This window comes from Dromaius novaehollandiae, chromosome 3 (genome assembly GCF_036370855.1).
Source record: "Dromaius novaehollandiae isolate bDroNov1 chromosome 3, bDroNov1.hap1, whole genome shotgun sequence".
Lineage (NCBI taxonomy): Eukaryota > Metazoa > Chordata > Aves > Casuariiformes > Dromaiidae > Dromaius > Dromaius novaehollandiae.
This window is the reverse complement of record NC_088100.1, coordinates 121,250,581-121,273,009: the sequence shown is the minus strand read 5'-3', so window position 1 is coordinate 121,273,009 and position 22,429 is coordinate 121,250,581. Positions and strand designations below refer to the sequence as shown.

The following is a 22,429-nucleotide window of genomic DNA, read 5'->3' as shown; positions in this document are numbered from 1 at the left end:
ACTGGCCTGTGTTCAGAAGATTTAGTGATAGAAGAATGTTAAGAACAGTTAAGTTAGTAAGAAGAACGTTAATAAAATTGTAAAAGGGGAAGAGTAAGGAGAAAAAGTCCGTAGTCCATTTTTGCCTATACTTGGTTTAAGTTGATTGTAAGACATCCTGGAAGAGATAGAAGACAACTACACCATTGAATTTGTTTACAGCTCCAAAAGTTTTCAAGATTAGACCCTGCATATTTGCAGTATGATTTAGCACTTGGTAGAACTGTACAGGGGAAATCCTTTAATTTGTGCATTTGAAATCACACTAGCGGTGCTGCATTAAATGCCTTTAGCTTACCTGTTCCTCTTCCTAACAGACACATGCACTAGTATATGTATATTCATATAGAAATCAGTACTGCACCCAAGTTTCTTTCTTTTTTTTTTTTTTAATTCGCATTTTATGTATATAAATTTAATGGCTGGAATCTACGTTTTTAGGGTTGACTTAAAGTGTAAATACATTTCCTGTGCATTTTCATGAAACTGTCACTTGGAATAATACGGTTTTAAAAAACAGATTAAAAAGTACTTTGAACTGAAGGCAGAATGGAAGGAAGGAATGGATGGCATCTTCAGCTGGTTTAAGTTGTTCCGGGCCCACTATTAGGTGTATAAAAGCTTGTACTAAATGAAGATCTCTTGTGCTTGTGGTCATTAACTGTGAAGTTCACACTCTTTTTTTTTTTTTCCTTTTTTCTTTCTTTCTTTTTTTTTTTTTTTTGTAGTTGGAGAGTGCCCTTCATTCTGTTACCTCTACAGAACACAGGAACAGACTCAAGAAGCCTTAATAGCTTCTTGCATTGTTCCCTCCCAATTTCTGCTGTGCATAGTCCATATAGCTAGATTTAGACTTCATTTGGTTTTGAATCTCATCTAAATTAGAAAGGCTGAACTACCCTATAGCAGATGATGTGAATATGTGCAGTTATTTTGGGGAAGGAAGGCTGCACAATTAGCAGTAGGAGTTCGGGGGTTTTGTGTTGTTTTGTTTAAGGGTTTTTTGTGTGTGGTGGTGTGGGATTTTTTTTTTTTTTTTTTTTTTTTTAGTTTACAAATGATCAAGAATTTGTTCATGTATAATTCTAAGTGGAGAAATGTGACCGCTAAAATGCATCATAATAATATGTCTGTAGAGTACTTTGAAGATGAAAAGCCCTATATACCGAAAACATATTATGACTCTAGTTTAATCTGGGTGGAATAATTAAACTAGCATAAGCAAAATTCAGATCTTGTTTTATATGTACAATGTAATATTTCAAAAAGTCTGTATGTTTACTTCCACAGTTTAACATAGCAAATTCACCTTCTTAACATTTTCAATGCATTTGAGTTACAAGGATTTAAGGTTTTACTGTACAAACGTAGAGATGGTCCTAATTGGGAATCATCTGTCAGAAATGTATAGTATCGAGGCTATTGGGAAAAAATGGATGTTTTTAAAAGCAGTATGGAAATACTGCACAATCAGAAATGGCTGTCTGGCAGATATGGAACTGTTTGTGGGGCAATAGGACCTTCCTAGGCTTGTAGTGTGGGTTTGGAGAAGACTTTGCTGAATTTAGTTACAGAGCCAGGCAGGTGCCAGATTTTGCTGGGAAGTGAACACCTGCCAGGCTGCTCCAGATAACTCAGCAGCTCAGAGGCATTTTCCCAGGCTCCCAGATGAATGGTCTCTAATAGCCGTGGGAGAGGGCTTTCCACTGTTATACACTGTACCACAGCCTCTTCTTGGCAGCCTTGTGGAAGCTCAAGTCAACTTGGCTGTAACTCCTTTGGAAAACAAGTGTTACTGGATAGTTTTACAGTAAAAAGTCAGTGTCTGATACTTCCTCTCAGTGTCTTGGGACTATGAAATATAACAAGCAGGGCAAATTACCATTCCCTTAAAAGGCATTACTCACTGGTGCATATTACAGCTGAAGCTGAACTGCAGCCTTTCTAGAAATACTTTTATTAAGTCACATTCTGGGTTCCAGGGTCTCTCTCTTTCATTTGGTAGTTTATTCTTTTGGAACCTGGGTCTGATGATTTAGATGCACAGTTTTGAAAAAATGAACACTAGCAGAAATGTTATTTCTGCCTATGTTGGTAGTCTGCGTTGGGAGTTATGGCTGCGTTGCATGCTGAAGATGAAATTTAAGATTTGGCTGAGTGGGCTCGCTGAGCCTAAGATCCATGAACTAACTTTCTACGTTACTAGCTGCAAAACAGTGTGTATAAGTTTCTACAGTCTGCTTAGAAGGGGTTAATGCTGGATTATTCGAAACAGCTCACTTGTTCCATCCTTCCAGATAGCATGAACAGTAGCTTTTGGTCCTTGCTGAGTATACACTGGCCTTCTTCCCTGTCTATAAATAGTGTTGATGGTAGACGAGTCTGGATTTGAGAACTGATTCAGGCTCATGCTCACTAACTGTATAGAAAGTTTAAAAAACTGCAAGGTGCCTAAGGTTGTCAGGTAAGAAGGTATTCTTGTGAGGCTTTTTTTTGTTTCATGAAGATGAATGGTTAAATGGATAATATTTTTCTCTCGGTGCAAGCAGAAAGAGAGTGTTGCAGCTTTTATAGTGCTGCAGTGATTCTGACAATTTCAAAGCTACGGGGAAGTTCTGCAAACTGCAGGTGACTTTGTGGGCTAGGTCAGGTTTCACACAAGAGAGTTTCAAAATATTTGATAAGCATAGCTGTTTTTTAGTTTTAAAATATGGATATTTTGAATGTAACGCATCTTAACGTTTTCTTGCAGTTACAGCAGAGCATCTGTTCTGGCTTTTTCAGCAAAGTCTAGTAGTGAATCGTCATGGAAACTGAAATTCTCTTCTAGTGTTAGTCCCTCTGGGCAGAGCTTATTCTCAGCCTGGGAAGGCTCTGTATTACTTTCAGATTTGAGGTGACTCTTCAAAAATATTGTAGAGCTGTCTGGATCACTTATGTATTATTTATTTTGTTAGATTTAAGGGACGTGTTATACCCCAGAGAACAGGAACCAGCTGAATCAAGATTCTTTAAAAGGAATTTCTGACTTTGTTCAGGGCATTAGTCAATCAAATATGATTAAAAGCTTACCTCTTGGAGAACACCAGGATAGCAAGCAAAATAAACAGATATACATGTCGCTTGATTCTTAAAAGAATTTCAGGAATGAAGTATCGTGCTTTTCTCTGTGAAAAGCACAAGATTTCCCCTTTTTATTTTATGTTCTACTGAAGAAAAACACTTTTGGAATATCCTAGACACAGGTATGAGGAAAGACTCTCTTAATAATATTCTCTTTGGAAATTTGTTTGCAAAATTGTACTTCTATGAATGTTACTCTTTCAGCATTATGGAGGTCACAGTAGAAGACACTTATCACACTAATTTGTTTGTATAAAAGGCAAATTCCTTGATTTTGCCTACCCTATAAAGAGTGTTGAAGAACTGTGGATGCCAAACTGGAAATAGCTAAAAGTAATTTTCTTTAATTCTGTTTGTAAGTACACTGTTGATAAAAGTGATGCATTACATCAAAATTTTTCTCAGGTGCTCATCTTCTTTAAGGGATGGTTCGACTTGCCACATGGTGACTTGATCTGTAAAGGGAAGTGAAGTTTTAGTTATCTTCCTGAGGCGAAGGAGAAAAGATGGCTGATAAATATCAAGGATTGATTGTCATCAGTAACCATACTATTTAACGAGAGATGATTTTGTAGAACATCACTTTATGGTGAGCTCCAGGAGATCTTGTACACGTAGGAGAGTTGTAGACTGCAGGAGAGGACGTGCATTTTCAGGCTTATGCTTGGAAATAAAGCATGCCTTGGCCCTTGCTCAGCAGAGACAGACTGGGACACAGGGTCTTTCCTTACTTCCTTTAAATTGTTAGAGAACAGCAATACCACTTGATTTTTAAACTCTTCTGTGGTATTTGCAGCTAGAGTGTCTGACTGCCTTGGAAGGAGCAATACATTAAGACTTGCAAACCCCTGAAGAGTTAGGGGAAATATTGTTAACCCTCTTTTGCAAATTTTTTTTAGTGAGCTGTACAGAGAGACTATGGAGGAGGAGTGACGGATTCAAACTTCTTGCAATTTCAGTGGGAGTTAGGTTCCTAGGTACCTTTGTGAATCAAGTCCTAACTGATTTACTCAGGGTCCTTTAGGAATTTAAGCAGAACAGAAGTAGAAGCTGGTTTCATTAGGTCTAAGAGTCTCTTAACCATAAGAAAATCCTTTCTAGCCTTTTCTTATGCTCCTGGAGCACAAGGGATTCTATTGGTCTCAGGAATGGGAACTGAAGAAGCCTCTATATATGTTACAGGTATCTACTGGGGCAGCCAGCGTGACTCTGTGTACTTGTAGATATTGACATTTCTAAATGTTTGCATTTTTCAGTTAATTAAATATAGTTGTAAATAATTAAGACATTTCATGGATTTTTTTCATTCATTTTTCAGCATTTTTCTTACCAGCTTTCAGTATGTCATGTTTCTCTAGAAGGCAGTTAAGGAAATAGTCATCTGTAGTCTTCGTGTAAAATTTGTATAAAAGTATATTAGTGACTAGGAGTTTAGTCCCCAGGGCTATTGATGAGACATCTTCTGTGATCAATTAATTGATTTAAATGTATTTATATGATTGGATACCAGAACTTGGCAGTGAGTAAATTGTTTAGGTTTTCCCCCCTTCCAGATATTAATTTCTTCAGACTTCAGTATATGTAGCTCCTTTTAAAATATTCCTTTAAATTTGTGTTTTCTTTTGTATTCATGAGCTGCTGCTGTTTCTCTCTCTGCAACAGTCCTATTTTCATAGATGTGCAACATTTTGAGGCCAGAATGCACAAGATACTCTTACACTTACTGTTACCGCTTTGTTTTATGTTGTAGGCAACCGTTTTCACATTACTGCCCAATTTATGAAGAGATGGGTCAATCTTCATTGTGCTGTAGGGGAACATTATCGTGGTAAGAAACTGATTTCTTACAGTGTTACTAAGAATTTTGCATTTCTGGTAGAAAACAAGGGGATCATGAACTAATACTTGCGTTGTTTTTTTTGGTATACTTAATCAAAATTTTTTTTAGGATTTGATTTTATTTTTTTTCCAGAGGATGTTTGTTAAAATTAGAAGTGTTTCTTAACATATGGTGGATCTCTCTCTCTCTCTCTTTTTTTTTTTTTTAATTTAATTTTAAATTTTGTATGCCTTGCCTCAGGGTAATCAGCTAAGCCACACCAAATTCTGTAAGTGTGATGAGACTCAGCATTTTACTGAGTTTCTGCAGGATGAATCAACCAAAGGTTGCAGTATGAATCACTTCATTGTTGCTTGAGTGTCTTGTGACATCAACTGTATGGTACAAGTGTATGCAAGAAAAAGCTTTCATTCGGCTCAGTGCTATAAAATCTTTACATAAGTGATGTCATTGGACCAGATCTTTTTTTCATGTTTTCTCAGGCCAAGATGTTCTGTAAGGAAGTGATATCAATCCTGTCCTGCCAACAACAATAAAAAGGAGCTATAACAATCACTGCCCTTTGTGTTGATCTTTTCATATAAAAGAAGAATAATAAATCAACTAAGTGGCATTAAAAATATGGTTACTTGAATGGAAATCTTTTTGTAATTTCTTGTTTTTTACAGGAATTTATTATATTCATGAATGTTTAAATCTCTCTTCAAATATCAACTAATTTTTTTCTAACTCCATAGTGACTGAAGAGATTACAGTGTTGATTTTAAATATTTTGTCAAACTTGTTCTCAGCAAACTTGCCTGCTGAAAGAATAGTTAGGTTAGAATAGCAGAAAGCCTGTGATGCTGTTTCAACATTGTTTTCTGAGTATTAAATCTTAACTTTTTTTAAGCATCAATGAATACCTAAAGATATATTTATTTTGTTAGCCAGCAAGTGAGATTATTATAAAATATAATAAAAACAGCTAGCTAGAATTAACTTGCTTTACTAATGCTTCCAAAAAGAGAGTCTTTAATTCTCCAGTCAAAACTCAGCTTCTGCATGAAGTTTCTAACAAGAGAGGAGCTTAATTTTACTGGTTTTCACTGCCAACAAATACTAAAATAAGTATATATCATCAAATAGTAAATAATTTGGTGACCATGTTTCTTTTCTGTAAGACATGCCTAATGCTTCATGAACAGACATCAAGCCTAATCTAAAAAGAATCTTCCATATTTTAATTGGTGATACTCAATATCTAAAATAAGTTTACCAAAGAGACTATTACTGGAACATAACAATTTCAGTCCTTGCAGTAATTGCCCTGCTTTTCTTCTGCAGCCCCTCTCACAGAGTTGCAGAATATTTGAGGTTGGAATGGACATCTGGAGATTGTCTAGTCCACCCCCCCCCCGCTCGGTGCAAGGTCAGCTGGAGCAGGTTGCTCAGGACATTGTCAGGTTGACTTTTGAATGTCTCCAATAATGGAGACTCCCCAGCCTCTCTGGGCAACCTTTTCCAATGCTTGACCACACTTACAATAAAAAAAGCTTTTTCTTCTGTTTAAATGGAATTTCTTGTTTTTCAGTTTGTGCCCATTGCTTCTTGTCCATGTACTGAAAGCCACTGAGAAGAGTCTGGTTCCATTTCTTTACACCTTCCCATCAGGGACTTTACACATTGAGAAGATTCCTCCTTTTAAGCAATCCCAGCTCTCTCAGCCTCTCCTCATATTACAGATACCCTGATCCCTTAATTGTCTATGTTGCTCTTCACTGGACTCACTCCAGTATGTCCCTGTCTCCCTTGTACTGGGGAGCCCAGAACTGGATGTGGTCCAGATGTGGTCTCATCAGTGCTGAGGAGAGGAGAAGGAGAACCTTCCTCGACCTGCTGCTAATGCTCTTCCTAATGCAGCTCAGGATGCTGTTGGCCACCTTTGCTGCCAGGGCATATTGCTGGCTCGTGGTCAACTTGGTGTCCGTGAGAATCCCCAGGTCCTTTCTGCAAAGCTGCTTTCCAGCCAGTTGGGCCCCAGTCTGTACTGGTGCATGGGGTTATTCCTCCCTAGGTGCGAGACTCTGCACTTCCCTTTATTGCACTTCATGAGGTTCCTCTCTACCCATTTCTCTAGCCTGTTGAGGTCCCTCTGAATGGCAGCACACCAAACTGGTTGCATAACCACTCCTTCCAGTTCTGTATCATCTGCAAACTTGCTGAGGGTTCACTCTGGCCCATCATCTAGGTCATTAATGAAGATGCTAAAGATTATATGCCCAAGTATTGACCCGTGGGGCACACCACTAGTGAATGGTCACCAGCTGGACTTGTGCTGCTGATCACAACCTCTTGAGCCTGGCATTTCAGGCTTCAGTTTTCAATCTACCTCACTATCCACTTATCTAGCCTGTACTTCATCAGCTTGCCTATGAGGATGTTATGGGAGACAATGTCAAAAGCCTTATTTAGGTCAGGCTAAAGAATATCTAGTCCTCTCCTCATCTGCCAAGCTAGTTTTCTCATTGTAGAAGGCTATCGAGTTGGTCAGGCATGATTTTTCCCTTCATAAATTCATGCTGACATGCAGTCATCATCTTATCTTTCATATGTCTGGAAATGGTTTCCAGATCATTTGTTCCATCACTGTCTCAGGGATGGATATGAAACTGACTGTACAGTAGTCAGTAGACTGCTTACAGTTTGAAAGCCATTTTACTAGACCTTTGAGGGAGGCATTTCAGGTCTTGCAAAGAAACAATAATCTGGTCACTATTGACATGGAAATGTCAGTACTTCTTTGGACACAGTTCTGCTAGCAGAGTTGATAGTTCTGAAATCATTGTGAATGGCTTGTATTCAGAATCGATTTACAGTAGTGAATGGCTTGTATTCACAGTCACCTTACAGTAGTTTAATGAGCTGTTGTGGCATTTAAGCTGCAGCTATGGTTTCTGTGTGTACACTTTCTTAAATAATGGCAAATGTAAGGTAATATGTTTCAACATCTCCATCTTTCATTGTAATGACTCTAGCAAAGTTACTGCTGGGGCTGCTGGTAAGCACTTGTAGGAGTTTGTCAGACACTAATGGAGCTGTGCTTTTGGTGAAAAGGCACTGTCTTGTAGAGAGAGTCACCCATATGGATGACCTGAATCTCGCTGATGAATTGTGTGCATCATGCCCACACTCACTTCCTTGTGATGAGATACTCTACCAGAAACTCCAACAGATCAGCCTGATGTTTTTCTGCATGCTTGTTTCTTCCCTGTCTCAGAAGATCAAGTGTTCTGTCTTGTTTTTAAATTATGCCAAGCATAAAAATTGATATGACATCTCTTGAAAAAAAATTGATACATCTCTTAAAAAAAAAAAAAATCTGAGCTGAAAATATGAAGATATTAATCTGGAAATTATCTGGTTGGTATAATAACAGAATATCTAACTATCCTCTCTTCATAGCATGGATAGTTACTGATTAAAGCTATGTTTGATCTATTCTAATCTGAGAACCCTTCAACTTTTAATCTTCTCTAAATAGAAGCTTTGTTATTTGTTCATTACAAACCATGTGATCTTGAATAAAATATGTAATTCAGTAAAAGTTAACCAGTTTGTTCAATGAGTTCAAAATCGCAATAGTCAGTTGGAAACATCTTGATTGAATCTGTTCTGCTGCATAACAAACATGATTTAGAGCTTTCATTATGAAAAATTTAATCACCAGAACAGCACAAAAGAAATCATCTTAAGTTGTTTGTCTGTGGGTTCTGTGTGGTATATTTGTCGAGAGCCTTGGGTGGACTAATGTGCAGGCCATGGCTGTCCTCTTGAGGACTGGGCTTACTCTCACTTACTGATTATTGAAAGGTTTAAAAAGGCAAAGCAACCCAAACCAGGGATGAGATGTTGAAGAAAGAAGGTAATAAAATTCCTAGTAGTGGAGTAGATTAAGTGAGTTCTTGTGCAGTTAATTTTTTTTTTTTTTTTTTTTTTTTTACTAAAATGATACGCATATTGCTATCATGTGTCTCTGAATAGATCAATATGATTTTTGTAATCTTCTTTTCAATTGTTTTTGCATAGATCTACGTATATTTCCAGACAGGTTCGTGGTTTGTGTCAGTAAACTGGAATCTAATCCAAGTGCTTGGACATATGAAAATGGTGCTTTGGTATGTACAAAACAGTTCTACAGTTTTCCTGTTTATTGTAGAGTGGTAAGACAAATGTTTGTATATAGATGTACTTATTCACATATTTGTGAATGTCTGTTTGGAACCAGAAAATCACCTAAACAGTTGGACTGAAGTATTCAAAAGGAGTTCCCAAAGTGAGTCTGAAACAGACAATAATGCAAACTTTTGGAAACTCAGTTTTCATTTATTTATTTTCTTATTTACTTAAGACCACTTATTTAGGAAGCTAGGTATGCTTTCAGCACCTTGGCTTTAGGAATCTTTTTTAGGATCTTTTTTCCTTTATATTTTGTCTTTATAACATTTTATTTTCTGGAATGATTATGGAGCAGTTTTTAATGACTGTGGATTTTTCTGTATGTTTTGTTAATGTTTCTGTTCTGCAGAACAACTCAAATGGATCAGTGCTAGCCCTGCTGGGAGAAAAAAATTCCCAATCATTTATGGGAGGAAAAAGGCACTAGTGGGTAGTTAAATACCATAAAAAGTTGTACTTAAATATTTCATCCCGAAGGCTTTATCAAGGTTAAAGGCTTATATATTTTATGGTGCAGTTAACTGACAGTTGTCTCAGGAGTGTTCACATTGACTCAGGTGGCCTGCTATATGACAGGCAGTCTCTTCTGTGCTCATGGTAAGAGTCAGGATTACACATTGAGATCTGTGTATATTTTAGTGTTTTATATCAAATATATTTAACTATATTTGATACTAAAAAAAATAAGTATTTCTTTTGCTCATTGAACATGAGGGTTTTTTTATATCAAACAGGGTGTTTTTATTTCTTATCCTAGATTCAGATTTTATCATCTTGTTTCCTAAATTGATAAGTATTCTTAAGTGTCAAAGGACTGAGCAAATTTCTCCCTGCCTCCCTACTTCCCTCCAAATCTAATTGCTTTAGAAGCACTTTTCTAGTTTGGTGAAAATACTTTCTCAGTATTGTCTTGAAAATACTTAGATGCCTTAAACAGAAAATCCTGTGTCTGCATTTTGATTGAGAAATAATTTTTTTTCCTGGTTTAAATATCTGTCATGAGACATCCAACCCCCCCCTCCCCCCGCACCTTTGGTGGTATTAATTTTTACCAAAAAATAACAGATTAGAAGTTTTCTTTTTTACTTTCTTTCACATGATTCCGTTTAGTAAAGAGAAGGCAAACAAAAAACTTAATGATCTGAACTTCGGCTTGATTCTTTCAAAATATGATCTGATCTGTGGAAACTCCTGCTCGTTCAAGAAGTGAGCTTTAAGTTTAAAAGATCTCTCAGTGCAATCATACCCTAATCAATAGTAGAGTTTTGGGAGTTTGCTTTACTTACAGATGCGATATGGGCACATATAATTGGAATATTTAGTGTCACATGTTGGTAGGAGAGAATAAGATAGCTATTACTAGGCCACCTTCCCCGATTTGAAGAACTAAGATGACGTGAACAAATCTTTAGCAAATGTTTTGGAGTGCCTTCCTAACTCTTGCCACGCAAACTTCAACAGTCTACTGGAGACTGTTTGGATGAACCAGGTCTTCTACAGCACATTTAGTACTAAGTTTGTTATATATTCCGGTTGACTATTTTGCCAAGCTAGGTGAGTCCTCAGTTGCCCCTGAAAGATAATTTCAGGTTTTTAGCACTCCAGAAGTAAAGAGTAAGAATCTGCACTTTGTATATATGCTTTCCTCTATGCAATTTAACAGTGCATATGCTTGAATTCCAAACTGGACTACAAAAGACCACCGAGAAGACCTTTCCATTGATAGACTCTGTTGTATTTTATCATAGGCTGAAAATGGGGCATATGTGTTTTTTCCTCTGTATGTTGTTTGAGTTTGAATCATTTCCATAATTGCATTTAAGTTTTTTTAGGTGTTTCATCAGCCAGTACCTTTTGTTACCGATTTGATGGTCTCTCTCTGTTTTATGAAAGTAATTGACTAGTAGTTAACAGCGACTTCATCACTTTTTAGTGTTATGTATTGTCATGGGCTTAGTCAAGACTTCAAAAATCTTTTTTTTTTTTTAATTGCTTTTACGCTGTTTGATGCTTTGGCTCAAGCTTTAATTCCTGAACTGTGTCAATAAATGTCAGGCTCAATGCCTTCCTTTTGAATACCAGTTTTATGTCAGCTTGATAGAGGCACGTTTATTTCATTCATTGCTCCTTCTTTCACACTTGCAACTCCTCTGTTCTTCACCTATCTTCAGCAGTTAGTTCTTTGCCTTTTCACTGTCTTTTAGGCTGTTCTCTACATCTCCCAGAATAAGCATTGCTTAAACCAAGAGTTTCAAGAGATGTAGCCAGAGAGAAAATAAAATCCTTATGTCCTGCATCATAAGAAGACTCATGATTAGATTGCTTTTGAGATATTCACAAGCACAAACTCAAGCAGCAACTGCTGAAAGTAGCAGTTTGAAGCCTTCTGTGATGTGTTTTGTGGCTTAAACAGTCTCTGTCAAATTAGTTTTAAATGTAAGGCAATAAAAGGTTTGAGAGCATTTCTAAGGAATACAGCTGAAATTAAATATCAGTAGATTGTCTTCTATTTTTCTTTCTATTTTGTAAAATCCATACTTAGAAATGGGTGTTGCTGTGATCATATCTAGGAAACTGGCTGCAGACAATAATACATCATTTTGGAAGAAAGCAAATCTCTATTAAAGAAACAATATAACAAGCTATTAAAAATACATGAACAAATTGGGAGTCTCAAAGAAAAGATGGAAGAATAGCCTGGCTGATTAATGCTAAGTATAGGCATAAAGCTATTGTTTCATGTTTTGTCAAATTATATTTGTAATCTTGAGTAGTTTTATCTTGAAAAAAGAGTGAGTTTTGGGAACATGGCAAAAGAGGAAACTAGGGAAGTATAACAGCTATACAGACATTAGTCATCTGTGTCAAATTAATGACGTTTTCTTAATGATTATTATTTAGAGTGCTAGAATGGAAAATTGGAACTGGGTTATCTGAAGAAACAGTGGAAATGGGTGGAAAGCTTATTGGAGGCTTGGGAACATTTTTAAAATGTGCTAACAATGGAGCATTCATTGATAACCACATAAGCTTTATACTAGAGTCTATGAGAGGAAGCAGTTGTAGAGAAAGCATGAAAGAGGTTAAGGTAATGATGATATTAAAATGGAAATTTGAAATTACTATTCATATGAAGCTGGAAAAGAAAATAGAGAGTAGGAGGTCCTGTCTTCGTTTAAGAGGTATCAAGGTTTCCACGGAGCCTTCTTATGTTATGGGGAATATTACGGAAAAATTAAGATTTTTCCAAACAGAATATGACTCTTAAAAAGTACAGAAGGAGAAAAGTGTGAAAAGTATGCAGAGTGCTTTATAAAACCTACCAGATAAGTAAGAGCTGGAAAGCAAAGCATTTTGTCTTTTCCATGCATATCTTTTTCATTCACGTCTGTCTTTTTCATGCATGAGAGTTCATACTTATATTAGAGAATTCTCTTTAATAAACCAAATATTTTAAGAGCATAAATGACATAATATGCTTGGAATTTGATTATGCTGGGAAGAGGCCTCTAGTTCTTTCATTAAAACATGTACATTTAGTGAGAATTAACAAGAGACTGTTCAATAGAGGATGTGCTGCTGGAACTAGCAATATGGCTATTTGAAGGAAAGAATGAAAAAAAAATCCCTTTTTTCAGATAGGAGCAATTTGTAATGATTGGTAGAAGATTTTGTGTTAAATTCAGTTATCTTAAATACCCTAAAGACAGTATTTTATTGTTAAGTGATATCAGATTGGATAGGGGAATGAGAGAACACCATGAAATACACTGGTAAAATTCACACTGTACAAGGTGCTAACCTTGGTGTGAAACTGAGTTGTGTATATATAATGTCACAGTTAAACTGTTGTAATTGTGGGTTAATCCTGAAAAGGTCAGTCAATGTCCCCTCTATTTCCAGCTGCATATTGCTTTCCTTTCTGTTGCAATGGGCCTAGTGATTCTTCAGTTGAGATTAAATCAGTTGGAGTTGATCCAGCAAAAAGCTATTTATTTGTTAGATTACTTTGGGTTTTTTTATTGGAGGGTTAGTTTTCTGTCATGTCAGTTCACTGAACCAACTCATGCTATGCTCATACAGTTGCCAGTTGTGACGCAAAGAACATTGCAGGAGCATGACAGAATTTGGAAGAAGAGTGGAGGACCACCCCTTTAGGCAGCAGCAGACAGTCACCCTGGAGGGGAAGTAGCATCCAAAACACACGTTAATTGTACATTTGATGTAATACATGTCTGACTGATGTTCTTCAAAGTCATTACATTATCTTTTTTTTTTTTCCTCATAAAATCTAATTTTCATTTGGGTTTAGATAATATGCTGTAATTCTTTTTAACTGTTATAGGAAGCGTAACTAGAGGAGAACAATTTAATCTTAAGCTGTAGTTTGATGGTTGTCTGAAAGGGGTTAAATGTATTGTATGAATGGGGTTTAATGCATTGCACTGGTCTCAGTGGCCCAGAAGATAGTGTCGCAACTTATCATTCATTCAGCTTCTTCAAAACTATATGAAACAAAATTAGACAAGAATACTGAGTTATGTCACATTTCGTTTAGTCTGTGTGTAGATATATTCTGTATTTCTTTTGAATCCCAAACTCAGAGGTGGGAACTACTGCACCTGGAAAAAGGCATTTGTGTGAGGTATGGCCCCCAGGGCCATCTTCCTCCGAGCTCCTGCTTTGTTCAGATGTGTTATGCTGCTTGGCTTACTCATATATTGGAAGTACTGAGTTAGAAATGCACTAGGAGCTAGGATTCAGGAGCCTTACCTCTCCTGAAATTTTGTACCTACCAAGCTGACACTGGCACTTCTGTGTGTTCTTCAAATCTGCCCCTATGCTCTCTTTGGTTACTGGTGTCCGTTTTAAGCAATAGATGTGATGGGGATTGCAGGAACAAAACTATCAGTTAAGCAGCACCAAGTTGCCATGGAAACATGCTGTTCATTCAAGAATTATTAAGGAATTAAAATGAAAAGGTAATCAAGCTGTAAGAAATACATGCGATTTTTCATTAAAAGTTGTTTGTAATAGAAGTAATACAACTATCAGAGCAAATACTGCAATTATTTTTTTTGAAGAGACACACTGCAGACTAATGAGCCTTACCCCTACATCTCGTAGTGGGACAGATAAAGAATTAGGTTTTTCTCTCGTGAGTTTGCACTTTCAACACTTCAAGCTTTTGTCACCTTTTTCTACTCATCCTTCATATTCAGCTCAAGCTGGCACAAGACTGACGACACTGAAGCGTGCAATCTCTCCTGCCTTCTCTTCCCTTCTATTATCCATGCATACTTGTCTGCAACTTCTGTCAGTATCGGCATGTGTGGAGAGTTGAATTAGTTCACTGATCCCTCTGCAAACAAGGTTTTTTTTGTTGTTGTGTGCATGGTTAGCATTCAGTTGGATCACTTTGGTCAGACTGCCTATGTGGCTGCATAAGTGCTTGTGCTGATATGGGGACTTGGCAGGACCAGGTGTTTGATAAGGGTGAGGCTTCCCTTTTAATGTCAATATAGCTTTAAATTAGCTTAAATCATAAAACTCCTCTCTGAGGAACTAAAACATGAAATAGTGGAGCTAAGGTCTTTGACTCCATCAGAAAGAAGAAATCTGCAGCAGTTTAAGATACTCCCTTTTGTCCCAGTTGTCTGCCTCTTCTTGGATATTACTGTTCCTATAACAGAGTTTGCTAAAGAGTATGTGTGCCTGCACCTCATCTTGCTGTGCTTTGCAGTCCTATGGACTCATGCAAACCGAATTTCATTGCATTTTAAAGCCAATATGCTGAACTATGAGTGGGAGCAGCTGAGGCATGTGTGTGTGCATGTTCCCTTCTGCCAACCCTGCTGTGGGGGCAGAAACCTCCTGCAAAAGGGGAGGGAGGATAACTGAGAGTGGTAATGTGGATTGCCTCAGTGAGATTTGTCTGAACTTGTCTTAGTTTCTTAGCTTACAAACTGACTGATTTATTTTCTGCATGGCAAAAGTGTAATAGCTGTCTGCTATTTGTTATATTAATGATCCAGAGATAAATAGAAGTGGATAAATATTGAAGTTGATACAATTATTTCGATTAGTCAAGACTAGAGAAAACTATGGAGAACTTTGGAGAAACCTTGCAGAGATCAGTAAATGGTCTTTAGGACTCTAAAAGAAAATTATTCATTGATACATGTGAAGTAATTTATACTGCAAAGAGCAATTGTGGTATTTGTGCATGCTGCTGAGTGAATTAATTATAAGATGTCTGGAAAAAGACCAAGTTATTGCTACAGGGAACTGATTTGAAAATGATTGTTCTGTAACATTTTTTATCTGAAAAGCAGACAGAATATTAGTGTTCATAAAGAATGAAAAAAAAATAGAATTATCATAATGCCAATAAGTAAGTTGAATCCATCTTCATTAAAAGGTTTTGTACTTCTCATTGTGCAAATTGAACTGAAAGATAACAGAAATAAGAAGGGTCTTGTAACTGCAGTGTAAATTATTAAGCACATAAAATGATTGCTCTATGAGGCAATATTCAAAAAGCAGGGACAAGTTCAGTAATCTACTGATTTTAGTAGTTGTTTCTTATGTGAGTACTCCAGTTGATTTAAGCATAACTACTTAGCAGTGTTCACACAATCTCGTTTGTCAAAGCCTTGTGGTTATTTAAGATATTACTGTCTCTCATCATCCTTTCACTTGCATCGTTTTCCTCTCCACTCTCACGCTCTTGATGTCACAGTTTATGCTCGTTAATGCATATTTGAGCGAAGATTCTGGACTTTGCACTGGATGATGTTCTTCCCTCTGCAGACTTTGAGAGGATGGGCACATGCTAATGTTTGAAGCTGCAGTGAGCTGAAGATTTTAGTTAGTTATTGTGCACCTGAGAGATTCTGATGACTTAAGTACTGAAAGACTTAGTGTTAATGTGATAATAATGACTTAGTGTTGTGATAATAATTCTCTATACTCCTGTTGTCCAAAGAACATGTAGTAGTTTTTTATATCATTTTAAAGAGCAATCTGTTCCTCAGCCTTCAGCAGAAAACCTAGTAGGAATTTCATGACTTGATTGAAAAGTAAGCTGAAATATATGAATGGGAAGGTTCATGGATGTATTTTTGAACAATCTGTAATTTCTGCAGTTCAGTTTTGACATACCCCACCCTTATGCAAACATTTCTGACATGCGTTTTGCTCATCATACAGTCACTGTGCACAAATTTTCCATGTGGTTGAAATAGATAATGACTATCACCTGACCAAGATGGAGTTTCAGAATGGGTATGTTGATATAAGAACTCATTCTCCATTTTCATTGTTTCCTCATATTGTGTCCTTAATCCTCATTAGAAAAAAAAAATCTAACGGGTTGTTCTGTCATTACTGGAACTAATAAAGCAGATTGCCTTTGTGTTTATCCTGAGTCATCTCTTGCCTTCTCCCAGTCATCAACTTTCACCACGAAACCCCCAATTTCCTCATGGATTTCCTATGCCTCATCCACCTGAGTGACCCCAGCTCCCTGCCACCTCTGGTAGAAAATCTCTATGACATACCTGCAGTTCCTTCTTACGTCCACTGGAATTCTCTGTGTGCTCACATGGCTCTTCCACAGTACCCTCGGGTTTCTTAGCCCCGTGAATCTCACCCAGGTGCCTAGTGCGCCTAACCTGCCTTTGAGCTGCTGGCCGGGGAGAGCTGTGACTTGTTTGGACTGCATACCAGCTGTCAGCAAGCTGAATGGCTACAGCGATGGAGCTAGCTATGCCTTTCCCTCTGGGGAGACATTTATAAGGGATCTTTCCTTTTCCTGCATGTCAGTTTTCTTTAAACATTTAAGAACTTACTAAATTTGAGACCTCAGTGAGTCTCTCATAATTGCCTGAGATTGACCTGCAGGCTTAGAAATTATTTGGAGGGACAGGCCCACAGCATGAGCTCAGAAATCTTGGGGTTTCAGGGTGAGGGGGTTGTTTTGTTTTGGAAACCGAACTAAAACACTGGCTAAACTGTTGAACGGTAATGCTTTCCCAGGCTGTGCAGCTATATTACCGAGCTGAGGCCTGTTAGTTCTTCTGTTTTTACCTATTTGTATAACCAACAAGATCAAGAATATTAGTTAATCTTTCTGAGATATCCTACAGTTGTTAAATGCTATTGTAATTGTATAAATAGAATTGGTTTATTCTTTTTCCAGGTATTTATTCTGTAAGAACTGATGTTTTAAGTATATCAGTCATTATGTTGTATAGATCATGTACTTTAATTAGTGTTCTGTTATGTCGTATAACCCAGAACAAAGGAAACTGTATTTATCCTTGCAGATATAGTATAAAGTTTACTTAAATTATTACTGATCGTTAATACTGGTTTAGACATCTGCAGTGGTTTACTCTGATATACCACTTAGATTTAGTAGGCAGATGGAGGATCCAAATTTCAGACTGCTAAAAGCTGTAGTACTGTGTTACAGGATTGCTTTGCTTTTCCAGATACCCATGGGACAATTGAGAAGTAGATTCCTTCTCCTATGGTTTGTAATTTGGGCAAAGGAGTTGAGCTACACACAAAATTACTATTTTTTTATTTTATAAAAAGTTCTTTAAAGTATAAAACATCTTTCACATGCATGTCGTCTTTTGTAATTATTGAAGGCAGGAATTTTAAAATCGATATGAAAGGTTGGCTGAAGATGCCTGTTTTTAAGACTGCATTTCTTTGGAAAAAAAAAATCAGGCTATGCTTTAAATTTTCCTTCAATATTATTGAGAGAAATTATTTTACTTGAAAAGATAGTCTTTTTCCTCCTTACCTTATCAGTGGACAGTCTCTCTGAAGATAGTATCTGAATCTGGCAGCATCGCTATATAAAATCAGAATGATTAATAGGTCAATTAGTTAACAATTTTAACACTTTTGCCTTCAAGCAAATACACACAGTATGTATCATGTGTGCTTCTAAGTTTGTAAATAATCATTTGTTTCAGGAGCACCATCGGTGGGTTTAGAAAGTGTTATGTATGTTCTTCCTATCTGTATTACATAATAAGTATGAAGTTTTAAACAGGCCGCCTTGTAATGTTAGTTTTTTAATATACTCTCAACTTTTATTTGTTTTATACCATTACTGCATATTAGGAGTTTTTCCATTAGCTAGCAAGTATTCAAATGAAAATCTAGACAACTCTTTAGTTTTGTTATCTGTCATTTCTTAAATTCAGAACAGTTTTTGAATTTCTACTGTACCCAAAATTTGATTAAAATACATACAAAAGACTTTAAAAAGCAAGAAGGCATTTTTCTGATAGAAGTCATATGCTGTAAACTGATCTAATGATACTTGAAGGACCTTTTGCGTGTTTGGAATTGACCATACTTGATGTAGCAGGTGCGATACCCACATTCACACCTTGTTTTCAAAGTGGAATGCATATCACATAGTGCAGATTGCAGGGACTTTAGACAAGCAAAAACTTAGTAGTTAAGATTTATAGTGTCAAATAAAAGTGAATTTTGGTGGTAGATAATGAAGACTCTACTGATCCAGAAGTTAAACCTTGTTTTCTGTGGTATGCCACTAATAGGTACAGTTCTGCTTGTTATGGGTGAGATGTGGCTTTCTCTGGTTGATATTCAAGTTTCAGTCTCGTCAAAAGAATGTATGTCAAAACCATCAGCATTTCTTAAAAATACGTGTTTCAAATATGGAAATCAATACTGCCATTCGTAACATGGAATGTGATTCTTAGTATTTTTTGTTGCAAATTCTTGACCTGTGGAATGGGACAGTCAACTTTAAAACGGAAAGCAAAATTCTGCAAGGCCAACCAGTGAACAATATTTCAGATTAAGAATATCCATTTGTATACTTGGAACACTTCTGGGAATCGTTTACAGTATGCTAGGAATCTGTAGGACAGATGCACTGCTACATTGAAAACACTGAAAAATTTGAGTCATGTAGGAGTCATGAAAGAAGACATTAGGGGAAGATTTTCCTTCATGTGAGGCCAGCCAGAAGAGTAGACCCAATGTCCCATGCCTGTTGATTTTCAGTCAGTTGGATCTGATTCATCCTTCACTCACAGGCCTGTTTTAGGAGGCCTTTGATATTTATCAGATTAGAAAGAGTCCTATATGACCTCTTTGCTCTGCCAGTCATCTGTTAGAACCTTTCTGAGACCTAAAAGCTTATATGGTTGAGCTCATGATACCACTTGGGTGGCATGAAGAGAAATCATACAAGTACAAGCTCAGATAAAGCTCCCAAGAATAACTACTTCTGTCTGATTCCTTTTACTAATTTTAATTTTATTCAGTTGTGTGTAACTGGGATAATACTTTATTCCATTGCTTCATCTACATTATTATATTCAAAGTCTAGGAATTTTGATGTTAGGGACTGCCTCACTACATGTGCTATATGAGGCCTCAGTGGGGACCCCTATATGCCATTCTGATACTAAATTTGATTTATTGGACCCATTGATGTTTTCTATTAAGTTTGTTGTTTGATGAACAAGTCAAGCCACATTGACAAGTGCAATTCAAAAACAATGTGTTCTTTTTAAACAGACATGAAATTTAATTATCCCTTACAGTTATTTTATTGGTACACAACCATGTGCAACTGTTATCCTGGGCTTAGTCATAGGCAACTAAAAGATTTCAACGTTTGTATGAGCAGTATTGTCGGGTTGATTTCTGAAGAGGCCAAACCTTTCAGTCTCCTTCAAGATGATTAGTTGTAAGGATTCTGCACAAGTGCACATCCATAACTAGTAGTTTTACAGGTGTTTAATGCTGTGTTGCTAACCTAGGCTCTCCTGGAGAGAGGTGCATATGGCAATCACCACTCTTTCTGAGATTTTGGGTGGATTCTTTTTCACTTTGAGTCTAGATAGTAAAAGAACAAATTTGCAATTTGATAAACTTTAAAGCAAGTATACTGTGCTGCTAGCAGTCAAGTTTCTATGTAGGTCTTAAAAGAGAGGGTTTTCTTGTCTTCATGCCAGACCTCTGTTTGGATAAGTACTAAGGATCTGCAAATCAGGTTCTGTGAAGCAAGTATCTCATAAGCAGGTAGGGTAGTAACTCCTCTTTCTTTGTAAGCCTCGTTTCTGTAGGCCTTTCTCAGTTGAGTTTTGGTGACAAAAAGGAGTGAGCTTACCCTAGGATTTTTAGAGCACAGATTTTTAATAGAACTTGGCAGTTCAAGGGCTAAAGAACCATTTTAATCTTTCGTGCCCACCCAGTCTCTATACAAATGTAAATATGTCTGTCTTTAACAATTTGCCAAGAAATGTGGTTTTAATTTGTTAGCAGCAATCCCACTCCTTGCAGCTCTTTCAGAGTCAAGTTGCAAGTTTGGCGGTGCTTTGACGTTTTTCTCTGTCATGGTGTCATTGTTTATATGAAGTCTGCTTCTGCTGTCCTCCTTTTTATGCCTGGAATATTTTTCTTTAATTATTTCACTGCCCAAAAGGAATTTGGGATTACTAGACAGGATGAGAGCAGATTACCTTTTTTTTTTCTTTCTCTAACAAGTCCTGAAGTTCCCATAGGAAATAAGTAGTATTCCCAAAACAGACAGTGTTTTTGTTTTTTTAATTAACTAAAATCATTAAGTTTAATAAAGAAAATAAAGGAAGTATCACCAATAAGGGCCGAGTGTCTTAGTAGTATATGCAGTGCCCATTGTTGTTATTTATGACTCTTTTTGCCTTCTATTGTGGACTTACTCCAGCCTTAGGGAGTTTACATCACTCGTAACAGCAAAAGGCTCTCTGGTTCCCACACAGTCTTTCAAAGACTGACTCATATGCCTTATGTTAATTGTTCAGCTCTCAAAATACAGCACTTACAGGGTGTGGTTCCGAGGGGAAAATCTACTGTGCTTAGAGGGCATGTTCAGAAGTGTTTCACATATAAATCATTTTGATTTTTTATTTTTTTAATGTCTTAACCCTTTTCTGTCGCTACGCGATGGGATAAGTTACTTGAAAACAAAATAAAAGATGCAAGGTGGTGTAGAAAGTGAATGTGTTAGCCATTCAACTCTGAACTGTTAACTTCCACTCTGACTCAGTTCACATGTGAAATGACTTGGTCCTCTTTGCCTCTCTTTGGGGTCTGCTCTTAACACCCTGAAATGACTCTGCATTCCAGACAACATTCATTCACTGCTTGTAACGGGATGCAAGTTAGAACTGAGGTTTATGGCTTACCTACAGGAGTGGGTACGTGTGGACAGTTCCTGTCGGTGATCCTCCTTTGTCTACGCTGGCACGTGCAGGTTTTATACAAAGTGTTGCTTTCCACCCCTTGTTTACCACATCTAGAAGAAGCCTTAGTGGACTGGTGATTCTGTCACAGTCTGCCTTCTTGATGAGCTGAGGACTGGAAAAGATTTAATATAAATAGCCTTCCCAGTTACCATAAATCAGAATAAGGAAAGTGCAAATGCTTCTGCTTGCGCTGCTTTCTATGGCTGAATAAGAGTGTTCTCCAACTGTTTTGATACAGAATTATTGTGCAAGATCTTCAGTCTAAGTTGTGGGGCTATAACTGGAAACTACAATAGTCTGTGCCTCTTTTCAAAGCTTTTCAGTATCATCATAATAATATTCCTTTTAGTAGTTTACGAAAATATGAAAATATATTAAGTCAAGTTAGAGGGGTCCATACCTCTAACAAGAATAGAAGCAGCTGTTAATCCCTCACTTAAAACTAGTTAGGCTTGATTTTTGAGATTGAAATCATATTGCATGTATGTCTTGTGTGTTGTGTGACTAGTGTAAACACACATTGCAACAGCAGTGCACAGAACTTCATGCATCTATTAATACACACAAGAAAGTTTGCATAACTTGCATCTGAAGCGGAGGCTTAAAACATCTGCAGTTTTTTAAACTGTCAAAATGCCTTGTTTTTTTGCCGAACCGCTCTTTCTCCTTAACAAAACAGGAAGTTGTTTTTACTGGGTCATTCTCTTGGGAAGAGAAGTAGGGTTTATCTCCTCTCCTTTAGAAAAATAGCAGGGTTTAATCCCCCATAAGTGAAAGGTTCCTGAGCTAGTGGTCGTGTACATGCTTTAGCCTTGTGCCTCCACAGTCCCTCTTGGCTTTCTTCGGTTCTTTTGTTTTGCTCAGCTCTGGTGTACTAGGTTCACAATAAATGAGTACTCCCTACGTCTGATGAGCC

At 37.0% G+C, this 22,429-nt stretch overlaps 1 protein-coding gene and 1 long non-coding RNA gene across 13 annotated transcripts in view; one reads left to right on the top strand and one right to left on the bottom strand.

The window, feature by feature from the left end:
- SLX4IP (SLX4 interacting protein) overlaps positions 1–22,429 on the top strand; it is an 82,386-nt gene that overhangs the window by 55,616 nt on the left and 4,341 nt on the right. For 11 of the 12 annotated variants that reach the window (XM_026094617.2, XM_026094618.2, XM_064509992.1 and 8 more), the window contains 2 exons: positions 4,913–4,990; positions 9,071–9,159. In XM_026094617.2, the coding sequence (XP_025950402.2) occupies positions 4,913–4,990; positions 9,071–9,159 (167 nt within the window). The remainder of the gene's footprint in view (positions 1–4,912; positions 4,991–9,070; positions 9,160–22,429) is intronic. The other variant, XM_064509990.1, reaches the window with a different exon arrangement.
- LOC135327962 (uncharacterized) lies at positions 3,539–21,722 on the bottom strand. Its single transcript, XR_010388652.1, has 3 exons — positions 21,454–21,722; positions 18,039–18,089; positions 3,539–3,617 (listed from the first exon to the last, which is right to left on the bottom strand). It is a non-coding gene; the product is annotated as an uncharacterized LOC135327962 (long non-coding RNA).